General features: G+C 31.7%; 8 protein-coding genes across 8 annotated transcripts; 3 read left to right on the top strand and 5 right to left on the bottom strand.

Moving 5' to 3' along the window:
• Positions 1 to 99: 99 nt before the first annotated feature.
• MSH3 (mismatch repair protein MSH3) lies at positions 100 to 3,782 on the bottom strand. Its single transcript, XM_020192574.1, has one exon. The coding sequence runs from the start codon at positions 3,763 to 3,765 to the stop codon at positions 181 to 183; it is 3,585 nt and encodes a 1,194-aa protein (XP_020050844.1). The 5' UTR covers positions 3,766 to 3,782; the 3' UTR covers positions 100 to 180.
• Positions 3,783 to 4,994: 1,212 nt separating this feature from the next.
• ASCRUDRAFT_79341 (uncharacterized protein) lies at positions 4,995 to 5,225 on the top strand (the record flags this gene model as incomplete). Its single annotated transcript, XM_020194365.1, has 1 exon — positions 4,995 to 5,225. The coding sequence occupies one exon, from the start codon at positions 4,995 to 4,997 to the stop codon at positions 5,223 to 5,225; it is 231 nt and encodes a 76-aa protein (XP_020050843.1).
• Positions 5,226 to 5,884: 659 nt separating this feature from the next.
• On the bottom strand, positions 5,885 to 9,763 carry ASCRUDRAFT_74139 (uncharacterized protein). The gene has a single exon (XM_020192573.1). It carries the CDS (start codon positions 9,321 to 9,323, stop codon positions 5,970 to 5,972), a length of 3,354 nt encoding a protein of 1,117 aa, XP_020050842.1. The 5' UTR covers positions 9,324 to 9,763; the 3' UTR covers positions 5,885 to 5,969.
• A 3,133-nt stretch (positions 9,764 to 12,896) lies between these two features.
• Positions 12,897 to 13,826, top strand: ASCRUDRAFT_25203 (serine/threonine-protein kinase; the record flags this gene model as incomplete). Its single annotated transcript, XM_020189886.1, has 2 exons — positions 12,897 to 13,597; positions 13,682 to 13,826. Coding segments are annotated over 2 exons (846 nt in total), but the record flags the coding sequence as incomplete, so codon positions are not given.
• Positions 13,827 to 14,140: 314 nt separating this feature from the next.
• FAR7 (Far7p) lies at positions 14,141 to 14,818 on the bottom strand (the record flags this gene model as incomplete). Its single annotated transcript, XM_020191325.1, has 1 exon — positions 14,141 to 14,818. One exon carries the CDS (start codon positions 14,816 to 14,818, stop codon positions 14,141 to 14,143), a length of 678 nt encoding a protein of 225 aa, XP_020050840.1.
• A 228-nt stretch (positions 14,819 to 15,046) lies between these two features.
• On the bottom strand, positions 15,047 to 15,631 carry ASCRUDRAFT_68499 (NUDIX hydrolase; the record flags this gene model as incomplete). Its single annotated transcript, XM_020191537.1, has 1 exon — positions 15,047 to 15,631. One exon carries the CDS (start codon positions 15,629 to 15,631, stop codon positions 15,047 to 15,049), a length of 585 nt encoding a protein of 194 aa, XP_020050839.1.
• A 116-nt stretch (positions 15,632 to 15,747) lies between these two features.
• On the bottom strand, positions 15,748 to 16,198 carry ASCRUDRAFT_106083 (uncharacterized protein). Its single transcript, XM_020188640.1, has one exon. It carries the CDS (start codon positions 16,094 to 16,096, stop codon positions 15,863 to 15,865), a length of 234 nt encoding a protein of 77 aa, XP_020050838.1. The 5' UTR covers positions 16,097 to 16,198; the 3' UTR covers positions 15,748 to 15,862.
• Positions 16,199 to 16,323: 125 nt separating this feature from the next.
• ZRT3 (Zn(2+) transporter ZRT3) lies at positions 16,324 to 18,102 on the top strand (the record flags this gene model as incomplete). Its single annotated transcript, XM_020189562.1, has 2 exons — positions 16,324 to 16,840; positions 17,282 to 18,102. Coding segments are annotated over 2 exons (1,338 nt in total), but the record flags the coding sequence as incomplete, so codon positions are not given.
• Between the last annotated feature and the right edge of the window lie 240 nt (positions 18,103 to 18,342).

Raw genomic sequence — 18,342 nt, 5'->3', positions numbered from 1 at the left:
AATGTGTGCTTGACAATAGACGTCAAGATTTTTTGATTGGTTTTTTTTTACACGCTAATGCATAATTTGTTTTTAGCTTTTTGGATTTGATGTAGAATTCTGCATTTCTTAAATTATGTAATACTGTTTTGACCCACATGAGTGGACAAAAAGATCTATTATGATGCTTATTGTATATATTTAGAGACTGTTCGTGAGATGTTTCAACTCACTAAAACTTTTGTTCTCGATATCCATAATTAGTCTTCTTGCTTCCATCAACCAGCTACGCTCTTTGGCCTTTTTCTCGTCGTTTTGCATTTGCTTGGAAATCTCCCATGCTTTTTCTAGAATATCCTCAGGTAGTTGTGCCAATTTTGCTGCATTTAAACCATAGGAGCTTTTCGATATTCCTTTTACTAGAGTGTATAAAAAAGTTATTGTTGGAAACTTGTCCAATTGATTACTTTCACTATTTTTATCTTCAATAAAGCCCATATGATAGTTTCTCACTATTCTAGGATTGCTCAATTCCAAATCTGATAAGGATGTGAAGTGTGTAATAAATAATATTAGCGGTTTGACTGATATTTCTTCATCAAGAAAATAATTCAAAATTGCATATGCAATGGCAGTACCATCAATTGTTCCTGTTCCTCTACCAACTTCGTCAAAAATTACCAATGATTTGGAATTGCAACTGTGTATTATATTTGAGACTTCCAGCATTTCAACCATAAACGTTGAATAATTTTCAAGGATATTATCCTCAGCCCCCATTCTAATATGAATTGAATTGAATATTGATAATGAACAACAATAAGCAGGAACATAACAGCCGATCTGTGCCATAATCACAATCAATGCAAGCTGTTTAACAAACGACGATTTTCCTCCCATATTTGGACCAGTTAAAATGGATATTCTTCCTTCAGTATCTGAAATCTCAAAGTCATTGGAAATATACCCATTTTGCGAAACAAACTGCTCAATTATAGGGTTTCTTCCTTCTTTTATTTCAATCTGCTGGGTTTTTGAATCATCATAAAACTTAGGCTTAACATATCCCATTTTTGACGAAACAACAGCTAATGACAATAAACAATCAAGTATTGACAAATATTTTACAATTTTATTAAAATAAATGAGATTTTTGTCTATTTCCCTTAAAAATATCTCTTTAAAAAACCTTTCGTTTTCCAAAACCAACTTTTCATGAAGTACATTTTTCTGTTTGAGAAGATCAGTACAATTGGGAGTTCGAAACCTAGAAAACTTTTTTGTTTTAGAAATCTTCAACCAATCTTTTGGAATGGTTTTGGCCACATTATTACTAACTTCAACCAAGTAAGCTTCCTTTGAAACAGTAGAATATTTCAAAGCTGATCTTTTTAGCAATCTTCTAATGCATTTCAATTCATCTTCAAACTGGCCCTCGATAATATCAATTTTGCTCTTTATCTCATCAATAGTTTCCAAAAATAGTGTATACTCGTTATTTTTGAAAATAAAACTATGACTATCCACATTTTGCTGACTCTCAAAATTTTTATTTTGCAGTAATGTTTCAATTCTATTGAAAAAATTCAACTTTTGAACTTCAAAATCGGATTCGTCCATTGCCACTGAAATATTTATCATTTCTAAAAGTGTCTTAATTACTGGATCCAATTTAATAGTTGTATTAAATAACAGATTAAAAATATTATGCAATCCATCACTCTTAAAACATACTTTAAAACTTTTAGCTTTATAATGTTTTAAGAAGATATCAACAATTTCACAAAAATCCCTTAAAAACAAATAAATTTCTTTTCTTGAACATTTTTGATAATGAACTCTCATAATACTTTTCTCCAAATCCTTATTAGACTTTTTAAGAAATTTCACTAAAATCTCCAAAAAATAAAACGATGATTTTTTATTATCATCTGGTGAAGCCGAAAACTTGAAATTTTCAACCAAATCCTCTACCGAATTCAATCGTTTCTCAATCTCTACTTTATTTGTCAAAGGTTTTAGAATCCATGATTTCAATAGCCTATAACCATTTTTGGTACAAGTATTATCTAATAACCATAAAAGTGAGCCTTCTTCATCCAAATTTGTAGAATTTTGAAAAATTTCAAGATTTTTAATTGTTTGCGAACCCAAAACCATATGATTCAAATCTTGAAATGAGCTATAATTTGAAATTATTTGAAATATATTATCTAAATTGAATTCCTTTAAATACTCAATTAAGTGATAAATACATTTATAAACATTTGGGTCCAATGATAATACAAAATCCCTTAGCTCATCTGCATTTGGTAGATTTAGTTCATTGATATATCCAACAATTTCATGCTTATAGTAATTTTCATAAATTATATTATCGTATTTTTTAACTTTAATGTTATCATCAATAGAAGAATTAAATTTTTTTTTAAATATCTCCTTTGAGGTTTTAGTCAAAAGTCCATTTATAAGAACAAATTCGTTTGAGTTAAAATATAATAGACGTGATTCAAGTTCACTTCTTAAAAAAGAGTCTTCAAATTGGTCATATATTATTTCACCTGTAGAAGGTTGAACAGCCACTAAAGATGTTAAAGTTGTTTTATTATTTTCTTTTGTAGAAGTTTCAATTAAACAAATAACATAATTGTTTTTTCGACTTAATTGAACATCGTCATTAGAGTAATCTTCAATGTATGTTGCACTAGTATAAACTTGTGTCAAGTCTCTTTTAAATAGTTTTCTATCATTATTCAACTTTTTAACATTGGAACTCTCAATTTGTTCAACCACGCCTACTTTGAAACCATGAGATATCAAACGTTTGATATGAATATGCAATCTTTCAATTGGTATTGAAGAATGAGCCAATTTATCATATTTATAATCATTTTGATTTGGATTATTAAAATCAATTGATAATTTTCCAGCCATCAACATTATATGAAGAGTTTCGGAGGCAATGACAGCATCACTTGCATAAAAAATATATTTATAACCTGATTGAATCATTAAAATTTTATCTAAATTTTTGAGCTTCAAGTCGACATATTGTTGTTCTAGTGGTGTTAGTTTTACTTTTTTGCTGTCAAGTTTTATTTTCTTTGTATTTGAAAATTTTCTGTTAAAGGGAGTTTCCAGGTCCTCTAAATTTCTTTTTAATGATTTTGAAGAATAATTTGTATTCTTGTCCTTCTCATGAGTATTAATTATCTTTTCTTTTTCAAACTTGAAGTCATTAAGACTAAGATGTTTTTTCATTGGAGTTCCATTAGTTTCATTTAGAATACCAGTCAATGAACTTTCAACTAGATCGATAATATCAGTTTGAAAAGAATCTTTGTCATTCGTGTTATTATCAACAAAGGAGCTGAAATTATTATTTTTCAACAGGCAATCGCTCGAAACATATGAATCTTTATTACGGTTTTTGAAATTACTGCTGCTCTCATCATTAATACCTCTTGAAAATTCTGTCGATTCCTTTTCAACTGGATCCAAGTTAATTGGTTGCTTCTGTGAGCCAACATTTGATCTTACATTCTCCTGAGAATTTGTTTTGGAATCAAGTTTATTGTCAATTTTTGTAGAGTTTTGACTATTTTCATTTGGTGCTTGTTCAAATGGCTTGAAAAAACTACTCAATGTAGTTTGAGTGGAGGTTCCTTTGCTACTTTGACGTAGGTTCTCATGATCTGAGGTATTTTTATTTAATTTTAATTTCAAAACATCTTTTTCCTTCTTTTTAAGATAATTTTTTCTGAAAAAGAAGCTCTTTCTTGACATTGATAATTTTCAGTTAAAGCAATAACAAATCCCCCAAACCGAAAATTATTAATTTGCAAAACCTTTTTATTTTGCGCAAGATATTCGGCGGAGCGCCAGATAAACAGTCTTTTTGTTTGGCAGCTCTCCAGCAAGCAAAATTACACCGCGCTAAAACACAACATCAAATATAGGTAATAAAAGGTCAATTGATTATAATTCTAGAGATTTAAGAAAAATATTAGTTATCTGACGTCTTTATATTTACACTTTAAGACATATATAAAACATTTTCACATTATATAAGCTTCTCTCAATTGTTTTGATATATTAATCATCTTTATTTTCCTATAATTCAAAGATGAGGTGGGTTTTATTTTATTTATTCGACTTTAATATTGCTTTTCAACATGACCAACATCAATTTCATGCTCAATTTCAACAACTTTTAATATAATTTATATTGCCTTTTGAAATATACTGATTTTTAAATTGCTAAAATTTAAAAGTAAATTCAATTATGGAAAACCATAGTATATCCAAAACTTTCAAATTTCTTAGGGAGCATTGATCACAAATGTTTCCAATATAATTATAGTACGGATTCAAGATAATACTGTAATAGGGCTTAAAATCTTATAATTATAAGTTTTTTTTAATTTCCTTTGTTTTTTTTGTCTATTTGTATTTTAATAAGAAGAGTTAAATCATTGGATAGTGAAGTTCAAATTAGAATATCTTTAATAGAATATTGAGCTTTGTCTTAATAAATATCCTTTAGATTCGGCAACTTAGGACTATTTTTCCTGAATAGATTTTTCATTAATTAACCTCCTAAATTTGTTGCTAAATAAGGGGATGGATGGAATATTGAAAATTTCAAAAAGAATTTAAATTGTGAGATCAATTTTTATTTCAAAAATTTACAGAAAACTTTGCTGAACGACATATAAATAAATCCGATTAAAGTCTATGAATGAATTTAAAATGTATTTAGTGGAACAATTTAGCAATAAGGGCAGAAAATATAATAAATTGGCAAATTTATCACACAATAAGGAAGAAATGTTGCGATGCGGTAAAATACTGCTTCTTTTATTTTCAGGTATACAATAAACAAGAATATATCTTTCGATTGATGGAAATTCCACCCCAGTCTTAGTGTGCTATATATTGCTAATATTTTTTTTTAAGGAGAGACAAATGCCAATTTGGGCCATCACATGTTGGTGTGTCTGTTAGGCGCTTGCATGCATAGGCAGATCTGTCAAAGCTTCAACGGCAGACGTACAAGAAAAGCCAAGACCATTGAGCCATCAAAACAAACCGAAAGAAACGCAAATGCTGGTTTTGTGTCATTGAATGTGGTTCTTGGAAATATTCCAATTCAAAATCAGGGCTTATTCGATTTTCCGTATTTTTTGAAAGAGTTTTATATTAATGTTACCACCAGGGTATACAAGGATGACTGCAATGTGTGAATGTTCGACTGTATAAACTAGCAACTAGTTAATATACTGCTAATATAGGACGAGCAGAAAGTGCATTTAATTTGATTTAAGGAGTATTTGTTGCTGATTCAAAGAAATAAAAAGCAAACAACAAAAGTACGTGAGTGCTGCAAGAACTTTAAAATATTTATAGACCCAGTAGGAAAATTCGCTAAAAGCAGCTCAAAATTTATATTATTAGCAGAAGCTTGCACAATTATAGTTTTAATCGGCAATAATGGCTACTTTATCTGTTTAAAGTGGAACCACAAATTTTGAAAACAATAACAGTTTGAAATACTTTAGTTATCGGGTTGTTTATGTGAATTTGTCTTTGTTGCAAGTAACGAGCACAGATTATATGCTCTTGGTGAATTTCAAGTATACAGAATTTACACAATTTGATTTTGAAAAATAGATTGCCACAATTCAAACTCCGTGTAGTGGTTTCTATCTTTTTTTGCAAATTTGTTTTAATCCAAATCCAAATTGTAGAACATTTTTTGTTGTTTTTTTCGAAATAAAAACAACCGAAAAAATTTATAGCAATAGATCTTTTAGAAAATGTTGTTCATGAGCCAATTTTTATTTTATAACACTAATTATTTTTGAATGTCGTAAGAAAACTAAAAAAAAACCAAATAAAATGAAAAAAATAAAATATAAAGTAAAAACATAAGATAAAAATTAGAACCAAAAAAAAAAATATGATTATTATAAAAATACCCAGCATTATTAAAAGTTTTGTCTGCTAATTATTTCATTAAAGTCGTCACAAATACATATAATATCATTCTTTCGAATCAAAAAATCAATTCCCCCAAGATTAACTCTTCGTATATTTTTTAAACAAAAAGTTATTTCTTGTAGATGTGGAATAATTGAGTGAATGATTAGTCTCACAATAGAATAGAAATGAGTAATTGCTATTTTATATAAATCTTTTTCATGATCAAAAACCATTTTAGAACAAGGAAGCATGTCCATATCTAGTCCTGAGTATATATTAATTGAATTTTTTGTATTATATATTAAAAGTCGTGATTTCAATTTGGAAAGAACAAATTTGTAAAAAGATTTGTAACTGGTCAATTTCAAAGATGTTTTTTCATCTAAAAAATGAGTATAGTTTCTATTGAAAATCTGACTTTCTTCAACACCATTATTGCAATAAATGTCGACTAATTTTCTTGATTTTGAACACTCAAGGCAAGAACATCTATTCAAGTCTTTGACAAATTGAATGGAATGATTATAATCTAGAGAGTTGAAAGCCGAATCAGAAATTAAAAAAATAGACCAATTGTATAAGAAATCTGGAAGAATTAAAGTTTTCAAGTTTTTATTTAAATTGAATAAAATTAGTTGGAAGATTTTTCTTTTCTCAACAATTTGAGATTCTAAAATATTTTCATCCAGGATATCATCGAGATTAATGTCTCCACTACTTAGACCAAGGAATAAATATTTCAAGCTCTTGAAATAAGGTATATAGTTTAATAAAACTTCGTGCCAATAAAATTCATTGACTATAGAAATTTCATCAAGTTCATTTTTTGAAAGTTGACTATATTTATAGCTGTCTGATTCAAAATAGGAGTAATTGATTAATGATAATTTTTGAATATTTTCAAATGGTTTTTTAAGGATTTTATTATCAATATTTGTAGAATTATTGGGTGAGATCTGAGTTTTAGAAGTATTTTGATTGATTTGATTATTTTTATTTTTTTTATCGAAATTGATATAAAGATATTCATTGTCCATTTCTTCGTCGTCATCTACTATTGAATCATTATCTGAGTTTGAATTTAAATCTGACTCTGAGTCTGAGTATGAATCAGAATTTGAATTTGAATCAGAATCATCGGTAATATAAAAATTACTATTATTATTATTATTGTTATTTTTATTACCGATATTATTTGATTTATTTTTTTTGATCAATTGATTACAATAATGACGCCAATCATGAAAGAAATCAACAACGGAATTGTCGTTACTCAAGATATCATCAGATCTAAATTTAATTTCAAGATTGTTGATATCATTCAAATTGACAATTAAATTCAAATTATCGAAATTAAAAAGAGTTGTATTATCTAAAGAAGTTATGCTAAAAGTTTTCAAATTTGATAATTTTAAATCACTATTTTCAATTAGGTAATTAATTTGATTTTGAATGTAATTGTCATTTTGGTGTTGATTGTCTACATCAATGACTGTTTCATTTTGAGATGGAAGTATTTGACCAGCAGCATAAGATATCAAGTAATTTTTGAAATAAATAAAATTTTGAATAAATTCAAAAGATAAAAACCAAGAATTCAAATATAAATTAGTTAAAGCTAATAAGTTTTTGAAACCTTTAAAATTCAACTTAAAAGGCAATCTATAAATCTTTGAAGAGTTATAAGAAAAGACGATTAACTTTTTAGCAATTGCGGTGGGTAAAATGTTGATATTATTTAGTACAGTAATTTGATAGGAGGATAATGGTAGAATATTATTATTATAAATATCTTTTTTATAAGAGGATAGTAAAGAAGATGAGGAAGAGGAAGTTTTATGATTTGAATTGAAACGGGATTGGGTATTACTTTCATTATAAAAAGCTGAATTTTTAGGCTGAATTAGTTGATTTTTTTGGAATGAGTTAAATAAAATTTGATTTTTATTAAAGGTGATAAAATCGCCAAAATTTTTAACATTGATATAATCGAAATTATTGAAGGATAAATAAGATTTGAAAAGAGAAGTTGAAGAGGTGGAGGAAGAGGAGGAGGAGGAAGTTGGATTAGAAAGCGAATCGGGATTTGAGGTATTTTGATGAAAGATGAAGAACAATTTTTGGTATAGAGGTTGATAAGGGTTAGTATTGTTGATAAAATTTGAACGATTTGAGGTTGAGTTGGATATGATTGTAATTTCATTAATGATTGATTTTTTAAATAAGGATAGATTTAAAGAATCAATGAATAGATCAAGATTTTTTAGAGGTAGAATGGTGTAGTTAATATTTATGAATTGATTATTTGAAGTATTTTTGTAGTTATTGTCAGTGATGAGTATTTTATTGTAAAGTTTTAATTTGACAAGGTTGTGAAATAATGAGTTTGATTGTGCTAGTTGAATTAGATCAGATTGAAAGGAGATGTTGTTGATGATCTTTGATAGTATAGATTGAGGTAAAAGAGATAGGGAAAATTTGAAGTTTGATTTGTTTTTGTTTGAGGATTGTTTGTTTGAATTTCTTAGATTATTGAATTCGTAGATTGTGACTAAAGAGGATGAGTTTAAAGGAAGTAATTTTTTTAAGGAGTTGTTATTATTAGGATTATTATTGTAGGCAGTATTATTGTTATTGAAATCTATTGAATTTTGTAATTTTAAAATGTTTTGATTAATATCATTGTGAAATTGATCGTAATTGTAATTATTTTTTTTAAAGTTTTTCAAGTAATATTGATAGTTAATATCATTGACATAACTGTAGTTATTATTGTAGGAAGTGTTTGAGGAGGTTGTTAAAGAGTTTGAAAGAGGGTAGTTATTGGCGATTGATGATGTGTTGATGTTGATGTTGATGTTATGGTTGTTATTTGTGATATTTGAGTTGTTATTATTGTTATTGTTGTTATAATTAATGTTTGAGAATAAGTTTGAATAAGATTTTAGAGAGCTTGAAGCGGAAGAAATGAAATCCAGGTTGATGAAATTGTAGATAAAGGGATCATTTGTATTTTTATTTGGGATGATTGATTTATCTTGGATATTGTTATTGTTGTTATTATTGTTATTGTTATTAATATCGATGTTATTGTTGATATTATTGTTGATATTGTTATTCGTGTTATGATTTTTAAATATTTCAGTTATTTTTGATATATGGGTTGGATGGGATTCATTATTGAAGTGGTTATTGTTGGAGTTATTAGTGTTGATGTTATTATTAGAGACATTGTGATTAATGGGGTTATCGAGGTTATTTGTGTGACTATGGTTATGGTTATGGTTATGGTTATGGTTATGGTTATGGTTATAGTTATTATTGAAAAAGGAGTATTCTGGTTCTAGTATTTCAGACATTTTCGGAAAGAAAGAAAATTATGGATAGTGTTAAGAATAAGATTGTGAATAAGATTATGAAGCTAATTGGAATTAGAAAGGAAAAAAAACAAATAAACGCCGATGTGAAAAAAGAAAAAGGATCAAACGAGATTGGAAAAACAAAGCATCAATTGGAATTAAGTGGTAGCGCTTACATATAAATTGAAATGGGACAAATAAGGCAATGAGGTGAAGGCAATGAGATGATAGATTGAGGATTTGATATAATACAGTTGATAGGAACAATCAGATGAAAGAAGATGGAATCTGGGGATTTGGATAGATTTGAAGAGAACAGACTGAGAAAGTGGAAAAGACCAAAAAAGAGAAAATGAAGGAGTGGAAGAAAAAGCAAAAAGAGAACTGAAGGAAAGAGAAAGCAAATGAGATGATAGAGAGGGTTTTGGTGATTTATATATTGTTGGACGAGAGTTGGAAGGTGCGTAAAATAGCTTTTAAATCATTCTTTTTTGAATTTTTTTTTTTACTTTCCTCATTGGGAATATGTCATCGGTGAGTCTATTTTTAATTGTTAGAGCATTTTAGCGCCATTGTGGGGTTAGAAACACTGCAACACCACGGTCCACACGCAACACCACAACAGTGCCAATGTCGCGACGGAACACACGCCCAGCACGGCGGGCCTGGGAGCAGATGCTGCGCTGGAAGGCCCAGGCTCTGTGCCAACCCCTGCTGGAGAACAATTCCAGCGCACTGGGCACTGTTTTTGTGATATTGCAGTGTGTTTTTTGCGGTGTGGATTTGTGTTTGTGTTTCCTCTCCCGCTGGTTTTGTGTTGTGTTGTGATGTGCTGTGATGAGTTATTATTGCTGGATGATTGCTAATGGATGGGTGCTGACTCAGCGGTCGGGTAAAGGAGGCCCCGTGAAGAGGATCCACTAATCACACAGCAGCGTGTTTGGATAAGCCGTTAGTGAGAGCAAGCCCGTTCGCAGAGGTCTGCCATGTGGACGGGAGGGCATTGGCAGCGGTTTATCAATTCGATCTGGACAACCAATCACAGCACGGTGCCGGGGAAACAGTGCCCAAGACAGCAACTACTTCCAGGTCACGCCACAAAGTAAACAATGCTCAGATGCAACACTCAATTCCAACGCTCAGGTGTTCAGACCGGGAAAACCAAACGTGACAGCGCAGCCGCGGGCTGCTAACCACACTACGGCACGTGTCAACATCCAACACGCGTTGCCAGCATCCAGCGTTGGGTGGTTGTCATCATCGTTTGAGAGCACGCACTGGCTTGGATTGCTCAGCTGAGGGGCGACGTGCTGTTTGCGCAGGGGTGTCTGTGTGCGGCAGGGCGTGATGCGCTGCCTGAGCTGAAGCGGCCCCGCGCGGGGGTTCGCGTTGCACAGGGCCGGACGCTCAGCCTGGGGCGAGGAGCGCTGGGAGTGGAGGATGGAGGTGAGCTAGGCGATTAAGGCTGGAGCAGAGCATCAGCACACCAGCACTTATCAGAGAGGAGCATAACGACAAGATTCATCCAGGGCCCAAAAAGACAATCAGCATATAATCAGCATATAATCAGCATTCAACCAGCATAATCGAGATAGAAGCAACCGATAACCAAGATATATATCCAAGAGACTTTCCTACTTCTATTCTCTTTCACCTTTGCTGTTTTTTTTCATTTTTCGGTTTTTTTTTCTCGATTTCTTCGTTTTCCTCGCTTTTTTTCCTCTATACCATTACCTGTATATTTCAATACCACTCAAGAACTGGTTTCTCAACCTCGAAGAATAGGTCTATAGTCGCCATTTTCAAATCCAATACCTCCAATTTGCAATTTGCTGCTTATCTTTTATACTCCCATCTTCTGCTTAATCTTCATTCTCATCACCCAAAATGTCCAGGTCCCACAGAAAAAGTTCTCCTGATATCTACAAAACATATAGTAACAACTATCATTACAAAAACATCAATAACAACAATAACAACAACACCAATAAGGCCTCCAATACGAATATCTCAAATATAAATACAAAAATATTGAAAATTAACCCAGAATCAAACCATTTAAAACCTTCCAAATCTATCCCCCCAAATCATCATAAACAGCCCACCTCTTATGCCTCAAATAATGATGAATCTGATCCCTCAGAAAAAATGATCTCAAATCAAAATCCTTCCCCAGATAATTCCCCAGATGCCCATTCAAATGAACACCACTCCATCTTTAAACAATCCTTCTTCTCTTTTTTCTTCAAAAAAAGTGATACTTCTAATAAACAAAAATCTTCCACCTCTTCCATCTCCCCTACTTCTCTTACATTCCCAAAAACTTTTAAAAAATCTTCCAAGTTCTCTTCCTCCTCAAATACTCACTCACCCTCACCCTCTCCTTCTCCTTCTCCTTCTCCCTCTTCTTCTCCATCAACCTCCCACCCCCCTTCGGCGCCTCAAAAATCTCCAAAGGTATCTCCAATCCTCAAAATGCCCTCTTTAGCCGAAAATGGCATCATCGATGAAGTTCTAGAAGACGACATATACTCTTTAAACTCTGAATTAGACTTGGGCTCTCCCCCTCAGTCTTATTTATCAAATAACCTAATCCCCCCTAACCCCATCAACAATCCCTCCAACAACAACATCAATATTGTTATTAGCAAATCAAACCTGAACAGCAGAAGAAACTCATTCAAGAAAAACTCCTCCTTCTTAAAGCTATCCGCCTCAATAAAACAGTCAAAACCAAGATCAAGATCAAGCTCAATTAAAACAAACAACTCTCAATCTCATCACTACCCTTTTAACCTAAACTCAAACAAATCTCTAAGTTCAATTGAATCCATCGATCAAAAATTGCTTTCTCCTTCAATCATCAATAATCCCAACTCTATTCCCAATTCCAATCCCAATTCCAATTCCAATTCCACCTCTAATCTCAACGATAAAGAAAAGGAAAAGGAAAAGGAAAAGGAAAAGGAAAAGGAAAAAAAACAAAACTTCACAACAATAAACTCCCTCATCCTCTACGATGACGGCCATCACAGCCACTCCTTGAAAAAATTAAAAATTCAAGAAAAGATTCAATCAAACTCTTCTGTAGTTAACCTATTTGCAGGCTTGTGGAAAACTAAAAGCAATCAGCAGCATTTCTATGATAACGATGTAGCCTTCAGTTTATTGCCTGACCATTTCAACTACCAGCTTAACAACCAATCAACTCCTCAAAATAATCTGAACATTGAAAACGACGATTTTTCCCTATCAAGTGCAATATCAAACCCTGAAAGCATTTCCTCAATGTCTTCTGAATCAATTCATTCAAATCCTTCAAACCCTAATCAGCCTCAATTTAACAAAATCAAACCAATTATAGGCAAAGAACAAGTAAAATTGATCGAAACTTTAACCAACAAAATTAAAAAATCAGATTCCTTCGTAATACCTTCAAACAAAGTTAGACCCCATCATCACCACCACAATAATGATCCCACTGACCATCACTCAATCAATGACTCAAACTCCCTTGATGTTCCTTACCAATATAATATAAACGCCAGCTCTTCAACTACAAACCATTCTCATCTAAGTGAAAGATACGGCAAAGCTGTAGGAATCGTTGGAAGAGGCTCTTATGGTTTAGTCAAAGTTGCATCGAAAAGAATTCCGGGAAAAGAGGACAAATTATTTGCCATCAAAGAATTGAAAAAGAAGAAAGACGAAAAAGATGATCATTTTTCAAATAGATTAATATCAGAGTTTTTAATCTCCTCATCATTAAAACATCAAAACATTGTTAAAGTATTTGACTTAATGAAGAGCAATCTTGACATCTTTTCAGAAGTTATGGAGTATTGTGAAGCGGGTGATTTGTATTCATTAATATCACAATCTCATGGGTTACATTACTTGGAAGCTGATTGTTTTATAAAACAAATTTTATCGGGTGTATCATATATCCATTCAAGTGGAATAGCTCATTGCGATTTAAAACCAGAGAATATTTTACTAACTATTAACGGATGTTGTAAGATTATTGATTTTGGTACATCAGTCGTATTTTGTAATGCATGGGAAGATGACATTCATTTATCGAATGGTGCAGTTGGATCAACTCCATATGTTGCACCAGAAGAATATGACGAAAAGGATTATGATCCAAGGTTAGCAGATATTTGGTCACTTGGTGTCATTTATGTTGTTATGAGAATTGGGTCATATATTTGGGCAACGGCTAAGGAGACTGATGAACATTATAAAGAATATATTGATACCAGAAAGAGCAAGTTTCAATCAAGAGATGGCAAAACAAATCTGAAATTAAATGGAAATTCAGTTAAAAAGAATTCAAGATATGAACCAATTGATAGCTTAAAGGGGGGAGACCCAACTATAATGATATCAAGAAGAAATGCATTGTATAAAGTTTTAGAACCTAATGTTGAAAAAAGATTGAGTGCCAATGAACTTTTAAGAACTGATTGGGTATCAAGTACTGAGGTTTGTAAATCTGGATTAGGGAAATAAGAAAGGAGTAATTTAAAAAGATAAGAAGAATTTAGGGATTATTTTAATGAATTTTTATAGTTTTATTTTTATTTTTATTTTTATTTTGAATCTTCTAATTTTTTTAATTTTTTTTAATTTTTTCTTTGTTTTTTTTTAATTTTTTCTTTGTTTTTTTTTATAAATTCACCTTCTCTTTTTCTGTCTTGTTTTATTTAATGAATTACGATAAAATTTTCTTGTTAGATTTATATTATTAGCTTTAATTCAGTTAAGTTAAATTTTAATTTATAATAATTTATATTTATAATATATAATTTTAATTAATCAATTGGATGAACGTTATTTAAGAAATATTTTGTATTTAAATTTTGATAAACCAATTTGTAGTTTGAATTTAAATTTTGGTCTACTTTATCAAAAAAGGATATTAGAATATTTAAAATTGAGATTAATTTCAATCTCTTTTCAGATAATTTTTTGTAAAGATCAAATTCTTTTATTGATAAATCATTTAAAATGTTGTAATTTTTTTTATTTAAATTGATCAAGTATAGGTTGTAATTGATCACATCATTTCTAATTTGAAATAGGATTGAGTTGATTGATAGTTCATAATTGTTGATTAAATTGATGATCAATTTGTTTAAATAGATTTTTTCGATTAGGATTTTTTTGAGATTTAAATTTTCGTTGATCAAGTTGTTTAGCAATTTTTTTTTATTTAAATTATTCAAAAAGAGATTTTGGATTAATAGATTTTTATATTTATTTGAGTTAGTTGAGGAGACTGATTTTTGTAGGTTGTTAATTGAGTTTATGTATGATTGATATATAGAGTCATCAGTATTTAGTTTAATAGATAATTGATCTATAGTTTTGGTGATGTTATCTTTGATTTTTTTATTTTGAGACAATAATTGTTGAAAATCAGATATTAAATCGTAAAGAGGAGTTAAATTTTCAGTTTGAGGAAGATTAGGCTGTTGCATAGCAGACATTGTTATATAAAAATGAAAATGAAAATGAAAATGAAAAAGAAGAGATTATAATGCTATGAGATGGTTAATAAGATCAAGAATAGAAATAAAATGTATTGAATAAGATATAAGATAAGATAGGTGAAAGATCACAGATCTAACAAATGAACCAAAAAGTAACAGGTGGTTAATTCGGGGAAGCCGCGGTTCGTGTATTGCGGTGAATGCGGATATTTCCGTGAATACAGGCTAATTCGCAGCTTTCAATCCGTATTCATCGTACTCCACGCCGACGAGCGTGTTCGATTTGTCGTAAGTTGTGTAGAACATTGAGTGCTCGTTTGCGTCGAACAAGTGCCGGAACATGAGCTTGATGTTGTCGACAACGCCAGAGTTAGCAGCATGGCCAATCCAGTCGATGTGCTTCCAGTCCAAGAGGCCCTCATCAAACTTCCTGGGGGTTTTGTAGTGGGCTTTTGAGGTGGGCTTGATTTTTGCAATGAAGAGGTACATGCCATTTTTGAGCTTGCTATTCTTGGTGTCTCTACTATTCTTGTGTAAGTCGTCTGTCTGATGGTGCCACTCCATCACACCCTTCTTTTCAATGCTCACCAAGTCCTCAGCTGGGTCCAATCCTGTTTCCTCGTAGATTTCTCGCTCAATGCACTGATGCTCGTCTTCGCCCTGTTCTAGCTTGCCCCCAATGCCATTCCAACGACCCATCCAAGGTGCTTTCTCTCGGTTCAAAAGCAAAACCTCGTCGAGCTTGCCCTCGAGCTCTGAGTAGATAAAACATATAGTGTAGCGATAGTTTGGGAGTGTGGCCACTGTCATTTCTCTCTGTTCAGCTTGAGAAGCTTCTATTCAGTTTTGTTCAGTTACTCAGACGCTCTAAGACATTCTCAAAGATGCACTGATAAAGAGCAGCTGACGTCCTGGCTTCAACAAAATAAATCCCACTCCAACACCAGACACTAATATTGATTTAGTTGCTATCGCTGTCCTTGATTTTTCTTCCTTTTCCTTTTGTACTTCTCCTTTTGTACTTCTCCTTTTGTACTTCTCCTACTTTTTTTGCTTCTCCTGCTGCTTCTGCTTCTTTTTCTTCTCCTGCTGCCAGTCCCCGAGACGATAACCCCCAGGGTGTCTGTGGAGCCCCTGCGCGTGTGGGCGCTGAGAGCAAGCATTGCACAGTGCTGCACTGTTTTGTGTGCACGGGCCCCGGCCAATACCGAACACACCTTCTTTAGCCGATGGATCAGGTATAAAAGCTCTTCTGCCCTTTCTTGAGCTTCTCATGGTTGAAGTTTACTGTTTTTGCTTCCTGCTGTGCTGTTTCTGCTGCTTTAAAAGTTGTTGAAGGAACTACTGCCAAAGTGTCTGAAAACTGTTGAGCAAGTGCTGTTTCTGCTGCTTCTGTTGCCCAATTGCAATCTACCCATCTACTGATCTACTGATCTGCTCTTCTTCTGACTACTGCCCTATTTATCTATTCATTCACCATGACTTCTTTCTTCGATGAGTATCAAGGCTGGATCTTGACCATTTTATCCTCTTTGATGTGTCTTCTTGGATGCTCTTTAATTTACTCTGATATCCTATATCAATCTCTCTTTCCAAAATTATTCCAAAGGTATCCCTTCAACATACAAAACTCAAATAAAGTCCTTATTGCTACTTTATCTTTATCCTCTGGCTCGTTGATTTTTACTTCCTTTTATGAAATTCTACCTGAATCAAATGAATATTTTAATAAGAATTCCTTTCTCCATGACAAAAAATCTCTCTTGAATTTAATCCTTTTCTCTTGCTTCTTCTCCGGTATTCTTATCTGTCAGGTACTAAATCTATTGATTCACATTTTCACCAGCCAAAGTATCGTTCATTGCGCTCATGATCAAGATGATTCCTCCTCAAATGATGATGACCACATTCATAAACACAACCATAATCATGATAATGCACACTTGAATGGCTCAACTAAATCAACTTCTAATCTAAGTAACCTCAACTTCAATATCATTAATAATAGCAATAATAACAGTAATAAAACTGATGAAGAAAATCAATTGATTAATACCAATAATAATCACCTCATCAGTAATAATAAAAAAAACATTACACAACCTGCTAACGACAAAATTCCCAATAACAATTCTACCAAGTCTAATGAAACCTCTCCTCTATTAAACAACAATCAACAAAATATTCACCAACAAAATATTCATCAACAAAATATTGAATCCTTTTTAGACAAATCTCTACGAACATTGTCTAAAAGCAACACCGTCACTTCTATAGGTAAATGTCATGGCTATCATGATGATATCATTGACAACCATATCGATAACAATATCGATAACAACACAAATGATAACATCAGCACTAATTTCAAAAAATTAGACAAAAAAACCATTAAACCAAACAAAATCTTTAAATACAAAGATTTATCTTCCATTAAAAATATACCAATCTTATCAAAAGTCAAATCTTCCTCTTTTATTGAACCTAAGGATTTAAAACAAATTAATACCATTAACACTATTAGTACCACTACTACCAACAATAATGAAAACTTAACTTTAATTGCTTTTAAATCTCACTCTCAAAATCACAACCATTTTAACCCAATCTCTCTTTCCCAATCCCTTTCTCACCTAAACACAAGCAGAGTTTCCTCGTCTTCTCCTTCCTCTTCAAACTCAAACTCAAACTCAAACTCAAATTCAAATTCAAACTCTTCTCTAGATCTAATGCTAGTCAATCAAAACGAATTACACAAACATTCTCTACATCCCTCAGATCACCATCATCACATTATAACCCCAATATCAAGATTATTAGCCATTGGTTTACAAACGACCCTAGCTATTTGTTTACATAAATTACCCGAAGGTTTTATAACTTATGCCACCTCTAAAATGGACAAATCCCTAGGTATTAACATTTTCTTATCTCTAGCAATGCATAATATAGCAGAGGGCTTTTCAATGACTTTACCTCTATTTTTGGCTCTAGAATCAAGATGGAAAGCAATCTGTATTAGTGGAGGTTTGGGCGCAATGGCTCAACCTCTAGGTGCAATCATATCTTGGTTATTCTTTAAATTAACTCAAAACAATTTTGATATCCAAAATTTAAATCTCTTATTTGGTTGTCTAATGAGTTTAACGTGTGGTTTTTTAGCTAATATAGGTTTCCAAATGATTATAACCGCTGGAATAAATTTCGGTGGTAAGCAAAATTTTATCCTATTTTGGTGTTTCATTGGTATCGCCATTATTGGCATCAGTACAACATTAACTGGTACGATTTAAAAATTCTCCCATTTTTTACTATTTCTTTCTTAGATTTTTTGTTGTTTTTTGCATTCTTTTTTGGTTTTTGTTCTTATTAACTACTGGCTTATCCGTTTTTTTATACTTTCTATTACTACTTGATTAGAAGTTTTTTTTGGGACTCTATCCTAAATTCCTTTTTTTTTTGGTTTTTTTTTTGGCCGGCATTTCAAGTTTATTTGATATATTTAAATATACCTTTTTTGT

This window comes from Ascoidea rubescens (assembly GCF_001661345.1).
Source record: "Ascoidea rubescens DSM 1968 unplaced genomic scaffold ASCRUscaffold_1, whole genome shotgun sequence".
Lineage (NCBI taxonomy): Eukaryota > Fungi > Ascomycota > Saccharomycetes > Ascoideales > Ascoideaceae > Ascoidea > Ascoidea rubescens.
This window is presented reverse-complemented; position numbering and strand designations above follow the sequence as displayed.

Coding starts and splice junctions, on each gene's coding strand:
- ASCRUDRAFT_106083 (XM_020188640.1), bottom strand. CDS start 16,096: ATGAGAAGCTCAAGAAAGGGCAGAAGAGCTTTTATACCTGATCCATCG.
- ASCRUDRAFT_74139 (XM_020192573.1), bottom strand. CDS start 9,323: ATGTCTGAAATACTAGAACCAGAATACTCCTTTTTCAATAATAACTAT.
- MSH3 (XM_020192574.1), bottom strand. CDS start 3,765: ATGTCAAGAAAGAGCTTCTTTTTCAGAAAAAATTATCTTAAAAAGAAG.